The sequence below is a fragment of the Antechinus flavipes genome, chromosome 4 (assembly GCF_016432865.1).
Source record: "Antechinus flavipes isolate AdamAnt ecotype Samford, QLD, Australia chromosome 4, AdamAnt_v2, whole genome shotgun sequence".
Taxonomy (NCBI): domain Eukaryota; kingdom Metazoa; phylum Chordata; class Mammalia; order Dasyuromorphia; family Dasyuridae; genus Antechinus; species Antechinus flavipes.
In genome coordinates, this window is record NC_067401.1 from 164,839,876 (window position 1) to 164,858,831 (window position 18,956).

Here is an 18,956-nt window from a genome sequence, read left to right on the forward strand (position 1 = left end):
TTTAAATGAATGTGTTCAGGGATGGGCATAGGATTATTAGGTAATAGCAATTAAATGTTGCTTATAGGGGACAAATCTACCTTGAGTGGAAGAGCTGAGTATCATTAACTTGCCTGCTTTTTTGCTTAGGCAGCTCACAGGGTCTCTCTTGCCATACTGAAGCTTCACCATTTGGGAGGGGAGCAGGGAAATGTCAAATTCATACTCCCAATAGTAATAGTGTCTTGTGGTTAACCAGTAGAACCTCTCTCCCATGTTATAGCTATATTAAAATGTTCCAAGAAATGATGGAAGATGGATCAGTTATGAAAATACGCAGATTTTACTCTTGTTATGAGCTTAAGAAAAAATGAAAATGATTCCAAGGCTGACTATGAAGGAGAAATTTCCTGTTCTTCAGTGTTTCTGTATCAAGAGAGTGTTTAACCCTGGCTTCTTTTTCTTTTAGGACATAGATAAGTTTGGTAATGAGATCACCCAGCTGGCCCGCCCCCTTCCAGTGGAGTATCTGATCATAGATGTAAGTGTTTCCTTTATATTTAATCTTTGGGGTTAGTGTTGGAAGCTGTAATATACCATGAAGTACATTTAGATTTACATTACATTTAGATTACATTTCATATGGATGTGGAGCTCTGAGCATGCCTGGAAAAGTTCCTACTGGGGGAAAAAAAGATTCAATAAAAAAACGAAATTCCAGGATTTTGTTTTATTTCCTTAAAAATAACTGAAGAATCCTCTGCCCCTGCCCAGTTAGCAGAATATTTAAGTCACTGATCTTAAACTTTGTGAGAGTGGATATGAAAAAGCCAAATAAAGCAAGTTGAAGTTGTCACTCTTAAGAAGTAATGTTTGGCTACTCTTGTCAAGATATTGAATTTCTTACCAGTATACCTATTTTAAAAGGTCTTTAATATTGATGTGTTGATATTTTCTTCAAAGAAGTCAAATCTGGTCTCAAGCCCATGATTTCACAATTTTTACTTGCAGGAAAACAGTCCATTCTCTCTCTGGTTTTCCAGAAACCCAGGAAATAATTGATCTTTTTGGTTTCCTCTCCAAAAAAATAGTTTTGTTAAAATTTTCTTGTCCTTGTTCATCCTGGCTCTAATCTTCCAGTGCTCTTCAGATATACTCCTTCTTTGCCCTGCCCCCTCAAGAACTCCTTTTTCATAACTAATAGCTTCCCTTCATTGTAGACCCATTGTGCTCTTTCCACATGGAGATCTGGCTCCCAGGATGAGAGCTGTATCCTTGGTCATCTTTTATGGGACTGGCTATACCTTTATCTTCTCTCATACAACCTTGATTTACTGGTTCTGGGGATAAGGTTGGAATACTTGTTGCCCCCCATAATCACTTTCAAACTTTCTATCTGCCACTATTATTCAAGAAATCTGTCTTCCTTTTGAGGTCCTTTCTGTTGGCATAGCAAGATGCTGGTAGCAATTATCTAGTCCCCAAAATCATCATTTCTCCTTTCTTAAGGAATTCAATATATGGCTCAGTTTTCTACCCCAATCTAGGGTCCTTATGTTAGGAGCATATATGTAGATGTCTTTAACCTCCCACTTTTTCAGTCTCATCAGTTCCCAGACCTATTTTGTCATTCCATCTTAAGTACATTTTCTTTCACTCATAAGCTTTCAGTTGACGTGATCAAGAACTTTTAAAGTCTTTTTTTTTTCTACTCACAATCTCCTATTTCATCACTGCCTATCATTTACTATACTCTTATTTTTACATTTACTAAATCTTTATCCCTTGCATGACATCTTATCTCTCCACTCCTCAGTATTTTCCCAAGTGATCACCCCTGCTCTGACTTCATTCTTCTCCTCCCTTTGGTGCCATATGCTTTTTTAGGTGCACAAGAGAATGAAGCAATTATTACTCAAGCAACTTATCTTCAGGAGAAACCACAATTACGTATATGAAGCTATATAAGATAAATGTCAAGAGAATAAATACATGGTAGTTAAGTATAAGATAGTTATGGTGGGAGGATGCTTTCAGTTGGGAATCAGGTAAAGCTTCATGAGGGAGAAAAAGTTGGGGAAGAAATGGATTTCAGATTTGTTGAGATATAGAGGCACAGATATGGGAGATAGTGTCAGGTGTGAGGGATAGAGAGAAGACTAGATCACGGAAAGGGCAATTAATTCCATTAATATGGAAAGCTAGGTTGAAGTTTCTCTAAGTTGTGAGGAGCTTTAAAAGGTAATTAGAGGATTATGTATTTGATCTTACCAGTAAAGGCCTATTGAAGTTTATTTTTATTTTTCCTGAGGCAATTGGGGTTAAGTTACTCACATAGGGTCATACAGTTAGGAAGTGGTAAGTGTCTGAGACCATACTTGAACTCAGGTCCTCTGACTTCAATACTGTTGCTCTGTCTACTGCATCACCTAAATTTTTTTAATAATAGCTTTTTATTTTCAAAATACATGCAAAGATAGTCTTCAGCATTCACCCTTGTAAAAACTTATTTTCCAGATTTTTCTCCCTCCCTTCCCCCCCCCCCCAGATAGCAAGTAATCCAATATAGGTTAAACATGTTCAATTCATCTAAATATATTTATTTCCACATTTTTCATCCAGGACAAGATAAATCAGATCAAAAAGGAGGGAAAAATGGGGGGGGGGGGAAGAAGAAATGAAAGTACTATGTTGTGATCCACATTCTTGGATGGAGATGGTTCTTTCCATCACAAGTCTATTGGAATTGGCCTGAATCACCTCATTATTGAAAAGAGCCAAATCTGTCACAGTTGATCATTGCATGTTGCTATGTACAATGATCCCCTGGTTCTGCTCACTTCACTTAACATCAGTTCATGTAAGTCTCTCCAGGCCTTTCTGAAATCATCCTTCTGGTCATTTCTTACAGAACAATAATATTCCATAATGTTCATATATCATAGCTTATTTAGCCATTCTCCAACTGAGGGGCATCCACTGAAGTTTTTTTGAAAGAATGACAATGATTAGATTTATGCTTCTGGAAAAAAAACTTTGGCAGCTTTTTGGAAGATTGACTGGAATAGGGAAGAGACTTGAGGCAAGAACACTAATTGGAAAGTGATGGCATTTGTCTAATGTATGGGGAATTGAGAACTGAAAGTAAAGTAGTGGCTGTGTGAATTTCTGATGCTAGAGCTATTGTTGAGGTAGAAATGGCAAGATTTGCCAACTGAGAAATACATGTAGGATAATTAAAAATGAAGAGTTGATACTGCTGGGGTCATGAACCTGAGAGACTGGAAGAAAGGTTGTACCTTTGAGGGGGAAGAAATGAGCATTTATTAATAAGCCCCTATTATGTACGAGTCAACTTAACCTCAACATGTCCAAAACAGAATTCATTATTTTCTCTTTTTCTATCAAAGGTTATCATCCTTTTAGTCATTTTTTTCCTTCATGCTTCACCCACTGTCTTTTCCTTCTGTCTCTGGACCATGACCCTTCCTTCCTCCCCTTAGTGAATTCTACCTAGAACCTCCATTTTGAGGAAGAGCCCAGGACCACCATCTTTTTCTCTGTACTTTACCTACCATGCCTTGAGGGTGCACCTCCTCCCCTCCCTTTCAGCTTTTAAGCTGCTATTTATGAGTCTTCTACCTTTGAATAAGCTTGAAGGAGCTCCTTGAAGGCTGGGAAGGACTGTCTTTTCCTTTTATTTGTTTTTCCCAGTATTTAGCAGAATGGAGCATGTGAGGAGCACTTTCTACTTCTGTCTCATTTATCTAATCGGTTGCCAGATGTCTTTTCTGCTTCTAGAACATCTCATATCTGTCCTCTTTTTTTGGTCACACAGTCATCACCCTAGTTCAGTCCTTGAGATGGTAGTAGTCATCTGTTTGATCCTCTTGCTTCAGGTCTCTCCCCACTCTATATATCCTTCATATGGCTTCTAGAATAGGAGCAGGACAAAGGGGAGGACATAGTAAAGAGGACAAATGTATTGGAGGACAATAAAAAAGTACCATCAGCCTTGTCTGAAGTGATTAGGTTATCATGCCAAAGACTTTCTTCCTTTTGCTTGTTTCTTGCATTTCTGTTGTGCCAGGGACCATATTTAGACTCAGAGTGGGCACGTGATTAAGGCAGGAGAATATCATTGCATTTAGAATACTGGATCCCTGTAAGTAGAGCCTATTGACAGTCCATTCCAATTGACAGCTCCAGAGAACATATTTTTTACCTTGTTGGTAAAAGCATCTGTTTTTTTATACTACCTAGGGTGTAATTAAGTTGAAAACAGATTGATGCAACATATAGTTCATGTAAGTTGGTATGATTTGAAACCAAATTTATGAAATACCTTTCCCTCTCCTTTTAAAAATGAAGTTAAATGTCTTGCTGCAGTAGAGTAATTGTTGATTTTGCATTTTGTGTTCAGTTACAAAGTATGAATCGTTCCATTCTCTGTACCTAAGATCTCTTGAGTCAGTGTTTGAATCAGTGTTGAAATGTGTTGGAACATGTTAAGTGGAAGCAGATATATAGCAAAAGACTAACAAATGCAGCCCATAGAAAGCAGGTGATAGCGCAATCGAAAACATTTAGTATGTTATTTTGAGAAAGAATTTCTTTAAAATGGGTCACTTATGTCTTAATATTCCCAAATAATCCATTGTGTATTCCAAAGTTATACACAAATTTGAATCACAGTGTTTTGAGAGCTTCCTAAGTTTTTGGAACTAGGCCAGAACTAGGTCAGTCCTTTGACAGAAATAAGAGTCCACTCTAGAGTCCACATCCATCAAGAGTTTTGTTTAAAGGGGCCACCAGCTCATAGAATCAGTTAATCATATCTCAGACGGTATGGTCTCCTCTTGTAGATCTCTAGTGAAGGGTGGTGGTGGTGAAGGGTGGTACAGTTGTCCAAGTTTACTTAGCAGTAAATGTCTTGGAAACTACTTTCTCATTTTTTCCTGTCCCTTTCCAAATTTAAGATTTAAAATAGGATAATACATTCCCAAACTTTGATCTCTGTAACCATACTTGCCATTGCAACATTGATCTCAAACCTAAAAGAGTTTGTGAAAACCTTACTCTGCTCTGACTGTAGACTGTTTTGATGGTTCAGCCCATCTTCCTTTGGTAACTGGCACAATCACACTAGAATCCCAGGCCAGCTAGCCATGAAACAGTTCACTGCCTTTACTTCTGTAGAAAGCTAAGCAGAACAACATTTCCTAGGCTTTGAAATAGTCCCAGAGGATCCAGAATGGCTGCTTTAAATCTGAGATAGGTGAAATCTGCTATTGCTGTAAGTGTCATATTGCAGCAGAAAAGCTGTGTCAACCAAAAGGTGGTTAATAGCTCACACTTGGGTGCTTTCATGGGGAGGGCATCTGCCACTAGGAATAAAAAAACCCTATTTGTATTGATTCCTGTACGTTTACCACTGTCCCTGTCACATGTATTGATTATATTTTAGATTTAAAATGTTCTTTGTCATCACTTAAACCTTTCTGAGCCAAATGAAAGGATTGAGACTCGGCTTTTGGCATCAGCTCTTGCATCCAGGCTTTTTCTTCATTGAAAGAGAGCAAAAAACTATTCCTTATGCTATTCACTTGCTTTTGTTTTCCTTCCCTTTTTGCAAAGTACAAAGGATGCATGGGAACTCTTCTGGGCACTAAAAACTATTACCCAGTGCCATTAATGGTTCTAGCAATCTGGCTTAAAGTGATTACATTTCCTAAAATTGTCAGTGATCAGGTCTGCATGTGCTCCCAAAACCAGTCACGTGAATTTGAGTCTCTCAGTGCTTCCCAGAGATAACTTCTTGTCATTCTTCTCACATTAGCACTGATGAGAGTTGAAAACCATCCATTAATGTATAGATGATAACAGGGGAAAAAAATTATATTAAGAAAAAAATCTGTAAAGTGGAAATTGCCCACTAATTCTTTCCAAACAAAGGCTAAACTGCCACTTAAAAAAAAAAAAGTAATGATAGGGACCAGAAAATCCTGTTCAAATTTTAAGATTTTAGTATAATTTTTTTGTTCCCAGAATCCCATACTTTCTTAGCCTTCATTTGGGAATAACTCCCATAGAAATTGAATTTTTTTATTTCCTTGTTAGAAATTTTCAGAATTGATACAACCATCTTGTAAAACTTAGACCTCTGAGATGAATAAATATTGGCAACCATATATCCCTGTTATATAACCTGGTTTACTCTGCTTTCATGTTTGTTTATTCATTTAGATCACAACGACTTTCCCCAAGGATCCAGTTTATACTTTTTCTATTTCACAAAGTCCATTCCCTATTGAGAACCGAGATGTCCTAGGCGAGACACAGGTAAGCTCCTCATCCTCAGAAATATATTTTTTAAAATCTGAAGATTGACCCTGTGTCAGTGGTATTTTTCCAGAAAGTGCCAAGTACTTGATCTCTCTCTCTTATTCATGCCTTTCAAAGAATTTAACCAGACTTTTGACTGAGACAGTTTTAATCTTAATTGCTACAAGGCCTGTGGCTTCAAGTGACAGATTATTAGCCAGACCAATCTCTTCTAAATCCCTAGAAACCTTTGGGACTGTAGAGAAAGAATCCTCTGCAATTGACTCTTTACTTTTTCCAAAACTCAGTGATTATGTTAGGTACATTAGTACTAGCTCCATTTTATTAACTGAGATGAACTAAAGAAGTATAAACTGCTGCTGTTTTTTTCTGCAGGTGCCCCATGCCCTGAGGTCCATTTATATATATGTTCTTCATAGACATCTTATTGTATAGAGAGGTCCATATTTCTTTAGAAATAAGCATATTTCTCCAAAATTTTGTGTATTATTTCTCTTTTATACTGAGGGAAAACTAAAACTCAGAGAGCTCAAGTGACTTTCTGTGAGTCACACAGCTAGTAAATGTTGAGTACAGAAGGAAATCCGAACCTGTCATTTCACTATATCACAAGGTCTTTTCCAGTGAAATTTATTCTTCCTTGTTTTGTCAGAGTGGGGAATGGCAGCAGTGACTGATACATTCAGGCACAAATCACTGTTCCTTTTTTTAAAAAAAGTTTTCATTGAAACTTTCTGTTTGGTGTTACTCTTCTTTAGTATGCTTTGAATCTTGGGGATGGATACCCTAGATCTTTGCTAACTCACATCACTCAAGTTAGACTAACCAGAGTAAAGGGCAGATCTGCTAGTGTGTACATACTTTTTAAAAAATCACCTAGTAGTAGCTGACTTGTGAATAAAGATCTTACAAAAGTATATTCATAATAAGGTTTCCTTCTGAAATGGTTGCTTTTATAGTGTTCCAAAGGTGCTTCTTATACTTTTTTCTGAAAAGACATCTCCAAGAAATTTAGAGTGTGGGAAAAATTCTTACAGATATGGTCCTCTACCCAAAATCTGTATCTCCTGCCACCCCATGTGCATGTTTGCCCATGGTCTAGGATAAGGAGAGGGTTCAGTTGGACTAAAAAGCCAAGCATTATCTTTTTAACCCTAAGTGGAACTTGAAGCTGTATATCATTCTTCCCATTCCCCACCCCCTTGGGTGACACAATTAAATTAAGCTCTTTTTCCCAGCTACTTGAAGGTGTCTTCTATATCTGGATCTGTTTTAACACTTGCTTAGTCTCTTAACTAGCTCACTAATTAAGTGTATTATCCCTAAGATTCTCTTTCCAGATGAATATCAGAAACTTTTGGAACTATTCTTTCACTTTGGATCCCACGTTTTTAATCTCAATTCTAGAAAAACAAAACCTAAAGCTAAACGTTGTACCAGTATTGTATTTGTTCAAATAATCTAAGTGTAAAAATTACTACTTTCCATAATAATTATTATGGAGATGGAGAACTGAAATGGAATAGTAAATTTTGCTTTTTTCTCTCTTCCTGATCACTGCAGGATTTTCATAGTTTGGCTACGTACCTGTCTCAGAACACCTCCTCTATTTTCCTAGACATCATCTCAGATTTCCATCTGCTCCTCTTTCTGGTCACCAATGAAGTCATGCCTCTTCAGGTAAGTAACCCGAGGAGAAAATTGTTGGCTAGAAACCCAAGCACATAGAGTCCAAAATTATCTTAAGGGAGTCATATTTTGGCTGGGAAAGTGTTGCCATTCTCTCCTACTTCTCTTAACTATTCTCCATAGCAGAAACTAGAAAGTAGCTCTGATTGCCTGAAAGGGAATTTGATTCTAAAATCAGTTTCCTAGTGTTTCTGCTTCAAGCTTTAAGAAAATAGAGAGTAGCTTTTTGCAAAAAGAATATATTTGTATAAGTTGAGAGTTTTATGCAGAATCAATTCTACTCTGTCCTAAGACAGAAAACATTAGAAAAACCAGAAGTAAAAATTCCTGTCATTGTTCAAAACTACAGCCCCAGTTCTTTTCTCTCATATCTCTCTTCCCCAGAATAAGCTTCAGTGTTAATATCTTGGCAGAGATATTTGGCTGATTACCAGTCATGGAGTTAACATCTGCACAGTTGGCGTTTTCTGATTTTAAAGACACACAGAGAGGGAGAAAAAAGCATGTGTTTTACACAAACTGGGAGTTAGAGACTGTCAGCATGTGCAGAACAGTTAGGCTGACAGTGGGCAGCTGGAGATCAGGACTAATCAGAATTGTTGTTGGTATCCTTTAGCTTTAACTTTCCATTTTTGAGAAAATACCTAGGAGAAAACTAAACAGTATGTTTGGAATTCACTTAAAGCATTGACTAATAAATAGCTCCTATAGTATGTAGGATAGATTCTTCTAAAACAGAGGTGTAATGTAGGTTGCTTTTCTGCCTTTGCACCATGCATGGTAGAAAGTGGTGGTATATGTTTGGTTGGTTCTTTGCAACTCCCATTTTATCAGTCATCAGCCTCATTTGTCTTCCTTTAAATATTAGTCGGCAGATAGGTGGCACAGTGGATAGAGTTCTGATCCTGGAGTCAGTAATATCTGAGTTTAGATCTGCCTCAGATATTTACTATGTGACCTTGAGCAAGTCACTTAATACCAATTGCCTCCAAAAAAAAAAAAAAAATCTGGCTCATATACCACTTTCAGCTTGCTTTTTTTCTCCTCAGTTATGTCCCAGTATATAGACCTCTCAATTTCCAAATTAATCATTTGAATTGATAAGGTAGTATGAAGAACTTTATAAGTTTGCACTTTTTATATCAATAACCCTAATAGTAATATTCACCCTTCCTCAGCTTCCCTATCTGAAAAAAATTCTCTGTGGATAAATAGGATATTATGGAGCAGCCTTTATCTGTATGTTCTTTGTTAACAGTCTCCTTAAGGCTTCACCTTTTAATTTTGTAACTTTTAAAATACTTTGTTACCACTGAGGGCCTTGGGCTTGAAGTATGTTTCAAAAGATATATAATTTCCAAGATAAAGAGAAGCTGAGTTGGGGGTAGGTGGGGGAACGTGAGGAGTAAAAAGCTAAAATTTTATCACTTAGTCAGCTCATATATGTATGTCTCACTCTTTGCCTGTCCTAAAAATATGAGCCCCCAGGATAAAGGACCCTTTCCTTTATTTTCTATCATCCCAAAAAGCCTGTCAATATGTAAAAGACAGACAGCATTCCTCACTTAGTGGTTGTTTAGGAAGGATTTAGGAACTTGATTTAGCATATGCAGTTGTAGCCCAAAGGATATGATTTTTTTGAACTTCATGGTCTGGTAACTATAAGATTTCTTTTAATTCCCTTAGAAGTTTGTCCTTTCAACAAGAGTCATAGTAATCTACTACCTATATTTTTGTGTAAACTTTACAAAGCAGGTTTAAACTTACTCATTTTGGGTCCTTTCAGGACAGCATTAGCTTATTGTTGGAAGCTGTGAGGACTAGGAATGAGGAGCTAGCACAGACCTGGAAGAAATCTGAACAGTGGGCCACCATCGAACAGCTCTGCAGTAAGTAATTACACTCTGATCCCACAACCCCAGCATCCCTTGTCTTTCTCACCACTCTCATCCCCCTCAACTCTGGGATTCGCTGTGCCCCCTAATTAAAGAGAAGAAACAAAACCTTGCATTCTCTAAACACTATCACTTTGTATTTTATAAACTCAAAAAGTTTATTTCTTCTCCCTAGGATTCAAACCCTGGTGGATTTTGGGAGTATTTGTGATAGAGCAGGTCCAGACTTAAAATGTCTGTCATGATTTATTTTTAAACTTCTTGGAAAAAGCTTACCAAACAGAAACTTGGTATTTGGCTGAAAGCCACATTTGGGCATTTCTGGCAGAGGAAAATGGGCAGACCTTTCTCTACACCTACCTTTCTTCAAAGTGTCCTTGGCTGATGATAGTATTATATTTATCACAATCCAAAGTCTAAATTAGGTCTTAGAAATATTGTGACATCTTCAGTTCCTAATAAATGTTCACCACCACATACACAAGCACTTTGTCAGTTTACATTGGTTACAAAAATGATCCCAGTTTGAAATCAGAGTTCCATCCCAATTTTAAAACTTTAGTTCCCTAGGTCCTTTGTAGCTGTAAGCTTTTTCTCTGAAGCTTTTGTCATAGTTGTGGTTGATTTTTTAAAACTTAGGTTTTATCTTCAAATCACTTAGATATATATTCACCAGAAAATGAGGGAATCTCATTGGAAAGAAATGTTTTAACCTGAGAAACTTAATAGCCAAAGGTTCTCTCATATTAAATATGAGAGATTACAGGGGAGGAGAGTATATGTGGTGATTAAATGAGGTGAGGAGAGAATTTCTGTTTGCATAATAAAACTCTTGATTATAAAATTAGTCATATACTTTGTGTTGGGTTATTCTGAAAATCGACAGAAAATGAGTTATTCCCTCTGGTATCTAAAGCAAAATACCTTGGCAGCTTCATGCACTATTCCAAAACTGAGCAGGTGATGTAATTTTTTATATACAGGAGCTTCAGCATTTCTTCAGACCTGGTATAAAGACAATTCTACCAGCTATCACGTAGCACTTAGTGTTAATACTGCACTACCAGCTTACTTTTGCCACAGTATTACTTTTATGTCCTTTGCCTAAGGAGCATGGAAATATCAATCAGAAGCTAGAAAAATTCTAGATTTTATTAAAGTAAAAATTTGTGAATATCTAGAAGAGGAATCAGCAGTCACAAAGATCCTACATGGGTTTATCAAGAACAGGTTGTGCTATATTAATTGTATTTCCCTTTTTGACAGGATTATTAGACTGAAATTATTAGACAGAGAAATACCATAGATTACCTAAATTTTTTAAAGCATTTGACAAAAGTCTCATATTTGCTATTTGTGAAAAAGATCCATGCTAAACAGTAGTGTAATTAGGTGCATTTTCAACTGGCTAGACTTAAAACTTAAAGTAGTCATTAATAAATTTGATGCCAGTTTTAAAAGGGAAGTCTAGTGGATCTTCCTCAAATTTAAAATGAGGAAGAGTGTCTAAATATTAGTTCATCTAAAAAAAAAATCTTCCAGTCTTAATGGAGAGTGTACTAATTGATTTAGCAGTACAATATAGCAATCAGGAAAACTAAAGTTGTCTTAGGTACTGACAGAAGATGCAGACTGTGTATATAGTGTCCAGACAGGGAAGATGGAAGTCTCATTGTCCTTTGCCCTCGTTAGACTCCATGTACAGAATAGTTTTCAGTTCTGAATGCCATAGTTTAAGAACATCATAAGCAACTGAGTGTCCAGAGTAGGATTTACAGAATCACAAATCTAGCTCTGAAAGGAATCCATCTGAGAGACTATCTAATCTAACCTCCTCATTTCATAGATGAGAAAATGACCCAGGGATCTTAAAGTAAACTACCTATGGTCACACATAGACAGTATTGAGGTGGGATTTGAACCCTAGTCCTCTAATTCCAGAATGTCTCTGGTGAAGGAATCCAGTCTCTTGCCATATGAAGGTCAGTCAGAGGAATTGGGGATGAGAAGAGATAATGAAGGGAATGTCAGGATATCTGTTTTCAAGTAGTCATGAAACTGGTATAAGAAAGAGAGACTACATTTATTCTGTTTGGCCTCAGATGACAGGATTAGCAGCAATTGGTAGTAATTCTGAAGAGACAAAGTTGACTTGCTATAAAGAAAAACTCAACAATTAGACTTACCAGCATACAATAGGCTACTTCATGTGGTTGTGAATTTTCCCTCATTTGAAAATTTTAAGCAAACAAGCTAGATGACCACTTGTTAGGTGTTTTGTAAGGGGTCTAGATTTGAATCAGATTGGATGACTTGTGACATCTGAACTGGCATTCATTAGAGTCCATTGCAGCACCTTGCAACTTTGGGCAAAGTGTGAACAAAAAATTTTTATCAAGAAGTAAGAATAGATATGAAAGTGTGTCAATCTAAGCAATTTCTGAGAGCTTAAAGTCCCTATTCCTATCTCTTTGCTCTATAGAAGGAAAACCTAAGTCTGGCATGTTTTTAGTTGGCATATGGTCTGTTTTCCCTTTCCAACTGACATCATTGGACAGCTATACTTTAAAATTTTCATATTTTTTAACATACTCTCTCTCTTTTTTTTTTTTTTTTTTTAGTTTTGTTTTGTTTGAAGTATGGCTGTCTACGTTTAAAAAATTTATTAATATCTTTGGTGTTTACATAACCTTCATTTCTAAATATAGCCTCCTCTGATACCCAGAGAGCCCTTTCTTAGAAAGGAGAGAAGAGGAGAAAAACAATCAGCACAACTAATCAGTATTAGTTGAGACTGCAGTTATATATATTGTACCAGACCCATGGTCTCATTTTTTTCTGTTCTCCCCCTATCCCCTTGAAAAAAAAGGAGGGACATATATTTTCTTTCTTTTTTTTTTCTAAATAATAATAGCTTTTTATTTTTCAAAATACATGCAAAGATAGTTTTCAACATTTCACCCTTACAAAACTTTATGTTCTAAATTTTTCTTCCTCCCTTCCCTCTTTCCCCCTCCCCTAAATAGCAAATGATCCAATATAAGTTAAACATATACAGTTCTTCTAAACATTTCCACATTTATCATGCTGCACAAAAAAAATCAGATCAAAGGGAGGAAAATTAGAAAGAACAAAGGAAGCAAGCAAACAACAAAAAAGATAGAAATACTATGTTGTGATCCACATTTAGTTCCCCAGTCCTCTCTCTAATGCAAATAACTCTTCTCCATCACAAGCCTATTGGAATTGGTCTGAATCACCTCATTGTTGATATTTTCTTATTTCTTTAGGACCAAACTTGACCATTACATAATTATACAGCTATTCAAATTTTATTTTGGTTTTGTTCTTTGCATTTTCTTTATTATGGTCTAATATTATATCCCCTTTGTTAAGAAGTGATTCCAAGCTGTTCTTTTGAAATCCAAATACCAGTCCCCAGTTTTGTTTAGGAGGTGTTTTACTTGTAGATATAATTTGACAGAATTGTTGGAAGGGTGATATTGCATGGATATTCTAATCTTTCATCTAAAGGATTACCCAATGGTTGTGTTAATTTCTACATGTATACTTGTATGTATGAATAGGCATGTTTGAGCATCTTCACATATATTATTTGCATTCTCATTACATCCTCGGGTGGGGAGGTAGGTAGGGAGGGCAGCTGATTTCTTCCTAGGCATGATCTCTATCTTCAAGGAGATTTTTATATAGTATAGTATAGTAGAGACAGGAGCAAAGGAAAATGGGAAAAAGAGCTAGTACTCTTGGTCAATACTTTTAACTGACATAGTTTCCCTAAATTTATCTCTATATAGCACCCATTCATATCATTCACAGGGATAAAGTGTCTCTCTTCTATCTCTCATGTTATATTAATGAATTTTTAGGAAACTAGAATTTCAAACATAAGCTCAGTCACCACCTTGAAATTACTTTACATTTTCCATTGGAAAGCTCAAAATATTCTTCAGTGGTGAGTGGAGAGAGTGCTGTTCTTGTCAGGAAAACTTTCATTTGAATCCTGCCTTAGGTACCAACTACAAAGCCCTGGGCACTTAAATGATTGCTGCTTCAGTTTCCTATGAAAGAGATGATAGCTACCCTTCCTTCTCAGGTGCTATAGAAATGTTAGTTAGCATCAAAAATTCTTGTTATCATTTTTATGAAAAGGATTAAGAATAAGATAAGCATATTTTGTGCCTGGTTGTCCTTGGAGGTCTTGTTGCATAACCAGGAATCACATCCAGTGTTCCTGACTTCTGGGCTAGCTTCATATTTGTGTCACTAATATGCTTGGTAAATTTCCCTAAGATTTCCTGAGTGAAGAAGTGGGAAGGGTACTGTTTCTAAGAACAAAAATTCTTGAACCTTTTTTAAAAGCTCTGGATCCATGTCAAGTTATAACTATATCATATTATGTGTGGCTGGGAATAATAGCATCAGACATATTTTTCTTACAAAAAGTAATCACAATTTGAGACACTTTCTGAGTGAAGGTTTAGGATCAACAGTGAGTGCTTACATTTATCAAGGTAATACCTGCTCTGCAAGCCAGTTGTTAGCGTCCTGTCATTGCCAACAAGCCTCTCGATCAGGTTCTCTCTCAGAATTGGTTGTCACCAGTGTGTGAAGAGCAGAAAGGTCACTGAGGCTGTGCCAGTAGGTCGCTGCTGTCAGACCTTCTTTTGCTATGGATGCTATGTGTCTGTTCTGGATAGTCTACCCATACTCCATTAGGGCTGGGGATCTCCTGGTAGCTTCATGATAATTTGATTATCCATCTGGCTCTGCTTCCACAATTCAGGTAGATTTTTTGGAGTTTTTTTTGGTGAATTTTACTATCTCAACCCTCGCAGGCCTTCAGCATTAATATATTCTATGATTTCTTTTTGCTTTACCTGACTCATTGCTGTCTGCTGGGAAGCAAACTTGACTTGAAGAGTTTAGAGGGCTTGGTGATATGTAGTGCTTCCCTTTCATCATCTGAACGTCAAAATGGTCTGAAGAAACCTCTGGGAAAGCCCATAAGCACAAGGGTTGGGTTGGGTGAGTAATGCCAGGGAAACAGTACAAATCAAATGGCACATATGTGCCAAAGGTCTTCACTAGTACTTGCAATTTGGAGATCTTTTCAGCTATAGAACAGAGCACAATAGATAGTCAAATAGTCAGCAAACACCAACCTAGAGATTCTTTAGAAGTAAGTAGGGAAGAGAAGAGAGATATACAGCCTTCTCAGTAAAACAGTTTTTGACAATGAGTTGTATTCCTCTCCCTGGTAAACTCCAAAAAATCTACCTGAATTGTGGAAGCAGAGCCAGATGGATAATCAAATTATCATGAAGCTACCAGGAGATCCCCAGCCCTAATGGAGTATGGGTAGACTATCCAGAACAGACACATAGCATCCATAGCAAAAGAAGGTCTGACATCCTAAGGACTGTTTGCCTTGAGGTTTGCTATTAATGGTGATCCAAGACATCTGTATGGCTAATGCAGGGGTGAGAAGCAAACAAAAACATTTTTTTGACTGTAGGGCAGAGTTGGGAGTGGGGTGGGAGGGACTATCCAAACAATAACAATAGGGAACGAGCTTCACATGTGCCCGGTGTGGCTATACCTTATTTCTCACATTGGTAAGAGGTACCATCAGAAACGTCAGTATTATTGTGAAAAATGGTAGAGTTCCAGTGGGCTCACATACCCTCCCTGTTTCCTTCTCTGCCCACAAGCAATATGGCTTCTCTGGTCTCTTCCTCTCCCCACAGGTACAGTTGGTGTCCAGCTTCCAGGAATGCATGAGTATGGTGCCATCGGGGGTTCAACACACGCCACCTCCTCGGCAATGTGGGCTTGTCAACATTGTACCTTCATGAACCAGCCAGGCACGGACCACTGCGAGATGTGTAGCCTGCCCAGGACCTAACACTCCCCACCATCCTCCTGGGCACACCTGGGGACCAGACTCACAACCCTCTTAGAAGCCAGGATCGTTTCTTATGATTCTTCCCCTGTAATGATGCCCCAGTGGTGGGCAGACCCGAAGGAGGGGAAAAGGCTACCTACCCTTGGGTCTCTGTGACCCACAGAAGCATCTTGGCACTGTTCTTTCCAGAGGGTACCCACTAGATAGAGGGATCCACGGCTGGGTTTTCTGCCAGGCTGAATTTAATCTCAAAACTGGAAATCCCAAAACTGTATCCCCAAAGCAAGAAAGTCAGACATTTAACCTCAGTTTACAGTTTTGCAATTTGTATTTGATAAGACCTGCGCCCTTCTGTGTCACCTGGAATTTGCTTTTCCTGCAGCCTTCCCCTTCCTTTTGCAATTTCCACCCTTTTTTATTCTCTTGCCCTCTCCATCTCTTCCACTCCTTTTCCCCTAATCTCTTTTTTAAATCTTGTTTGCCCTCTGCCTTGCCTCTATTTTCTACTCCATTACTGGGTGTTGGATCCCTGCTGACAGTGGTAGATGCTTTTACCCTCTCAGCTCGGCCAGTCATCTGGTGAGAATGAGAACCAGCTCAGGCAAATGAGCTCGATCTTAAGGCAGGAGGCGTCTTTCCTTTTCATTTGCATGATTTTTTTTTTTCCTTTTCACCTCTTCCCTTCTCTCACCAATTAGGAGGTGAGATTTAAAGATCTGCATTGGTTATGACAGCAGTTTATAATTCTTGCCTACAGGCCCTTTTGATTTATTTGTTTTTATTTTTAAAGAGAAAAATACTGCACAAAAGGGAAGTGTGAGAGTCTACTTTCCACTTCCCTTTCCCCCCCTCTCTTCTCAAGTTTTCACCTTAATAAATCCCTTTTGGGGTGTGTGTTTGTGGATGGGCGTGTAGGGATGTGTGTAGGTGTGTGGATCCACAGTTAGTTATCCTTTGAAGTAAACCTCAGTGCCTGAGTCTTTCCACCAAGATACACAGTATAAACAGTTTTAAAAGCAGGAGGTCTAGATTAGGAGAACAGAAGAATAAGCCGCACCCAGGCAAGTGGAACACAGAAGCTGAGCATTGGAGTTGGGGTTGTTTGGGCTTTGTTTTGTTTTTTAAATTTTTAATTAGTGCCTGTAGTCCCCTGGATCTACCAGAGGTGAGCTCAGCTCAGTCACAGCATTCAGTATTGTGTTCCCACCCACAAACCTCCTCTCCTCTTTCTATTTCCTATGTCCTTGGCCTTATGATTCACTGGCATGTCAGCTGTAGCAATCTCAGGAGGGAATTTAGGGTTCTTCTAAGTGTGAGGACTGTGCAAGACCCCTTGAGAAGTCAGCCGAGGAAGTGAATCATGACAGCTACAGGGGAGAAGAACTGAGGTCTTAATGGGATCACTGGCTTCTATTTACTAGTCAAGGCTCTGCCTGCAAGTGGGTGGGTACATCATAGCCCAGTACCTCCAGGGAAGTTCTTTACAATCTTCCCCATGTTGAGCCAATTGGCATGGCATGGTACCGCGTTACCTTTCTGTCTTGATGCCAGCTGCAAACTATCCTCGGCCTTTTAGCATAAAGGAAAATGCATAGCTATAGGATGCTTCTGCCACTTTTACACATCATGATATTCTTGCATATGCTGAACCCTCATTTCCTCTTGGGTTCTAGAGAGAATGTTTGCATCTGCTAAGTTTGCATGTTGACTTCTGATGTGTCAAAAAGTTCAGTATAATCTTTGGCTGACATCCTTGGGCAGAATTGGCTAGTGGTACTAGCTGCTTTTCCTGATCTAGGGCTTGGTTTGATGATTGTTTTACCTGGGCAGTAATTTCTTTGGGGACATATGGGACTGTTGGAAAAGAGGATTTGGAGTGAAACATGAAGTCCTGCACAGGGAAGCACTTCTCCAGGTAATCTATTCTAGAGGTGTTGAAAATGGTATTGGGGACTGTTCTTTTGGAATATTGAATATCCTTATCAATTCAGACCTAATGTTTAGAATCATTCTGGAAGTTTAATGCATCTAGTTAGTAACTTTATATGCACACTCTGAAATTTTCTTTATTCATTTTCAACCAAGTGGAAACTTACTTGCTACTATCACAGATGTGGGAGCAAATCATATGAAAGAAAGACCAAGGCTCCTCCTCTGCTTGCTCTAGTCTCCTTTATCTGCTGCATTTGTTTCACTTTACTTTCAGCCAACTTTTTTTCCCTTCTGAGAAATTCTGGTATTCATACAACTCTTTGTCCTTTTGATTTTATTTTTCTTTTGGTTTAAATACTAGGTTCAGTGATGAACTTTGCACCATTATCCAAAAAAAGCTGTCAAGGGGCTATATGAAGCTATAAATATGGCTAGAGGGTTGGCAGAAAGGTCTAGCCCCTGACCAAACTACTGGCTGCCGCCTCCAGAGTTGATGATTGATCCCAACCCTACTGATGAGTCTCAGGGCACAATTTGCCTTCCTAAATGCAGAACGCCTAAAAAAGTTTGCCTCTTCTGCCATTAGTATGGGCCATTTTCCCTTTGTTATCCCAGCCAGAAGCACATCTCCCACTGTATATTCCACTTTAATGACTATGACAGAACCAATAATGGTCACAAGCCAGGAAAGTGGTGACTTATAAGTGTTCAGGATGGAAGGGCTCATATAGGCAGCCCTTTTTGACGAGAAGGATGTTGGTTTTTTCTCAGCCCACCTCTCTTCTTCCCTTACAGTTTGCATACCTAAAAACTAGCTCTCTGGGGGTGTTGGTGCTCCAGCTTTGCCTGTTTGCAGATGTGCATTTGTTGGATTTGGATTGGAGTTATCTTAATTACAGCCCTGTAAGTGAAACCTAATAAAAAGAAAATATACCTGAAATGACTGACTGGATCCCCCACTTTTTTGCCCTCCATTCATGTTTTATTTAACTTTTTTTCAATAAACCAAAATTTTCTTTACTACCACTTCCCCCACCTCCTCCAACACTAAAAAGAAAAACAAAACTCTCATAGCAAATACACATAGTCTAATAAAATAAATTCCCAGGTTGGCTGTGTCCAAAAATGTATGCATCACTCTACATTTTCAGTACATCACCTCATCATTTCTCATTGGTTCTCCGTGA

The 18,956-nt window shown here is 38.1% G+C and overlaps 1 protein-coding gene across 2 annotated transcripts in view; it reads left to right on the forward strand.

The window, feature by feature from the left end:
* Positions 1 to 18,709, forward strand: part of NPLOC4 (NPL4 homolog, ubiquitin recognition factor) — a 59,313-nt gene extending 40,604 nt beyond the window's left edge. For both annotated transcript variants that reach the window (XM_051995384.1, XM_051995385.1), the window contains exons 13-17: positions 449 to 520; positions 6,226 to 6,321; positions 7,888 to 8,004; positions 9,800 to 9,902; positions 15,680 to 18,709. In XM_051995384.1, the coding sequence (XP_051851344.1) occupies positions 449 to 520; positions 6,226 to 6,321; positions 7,888 to 8,004; positions 9,800 to 9,902; positions 15,680 to 15,837 (546 nt within the window). In that variant the 3' untranslated portion in view covers positions 15,838 to 18,709. The remainder of the gene's footprint in view (positions 1 to 448; positions 521 to 6,225; positions 6,322 to 7,887; positions 8,005 to 9,799; positions 9,903 to 15,679) is intronic.
* Positions 18,710 to 18,956: the final 247 nt, after the last annotated feature.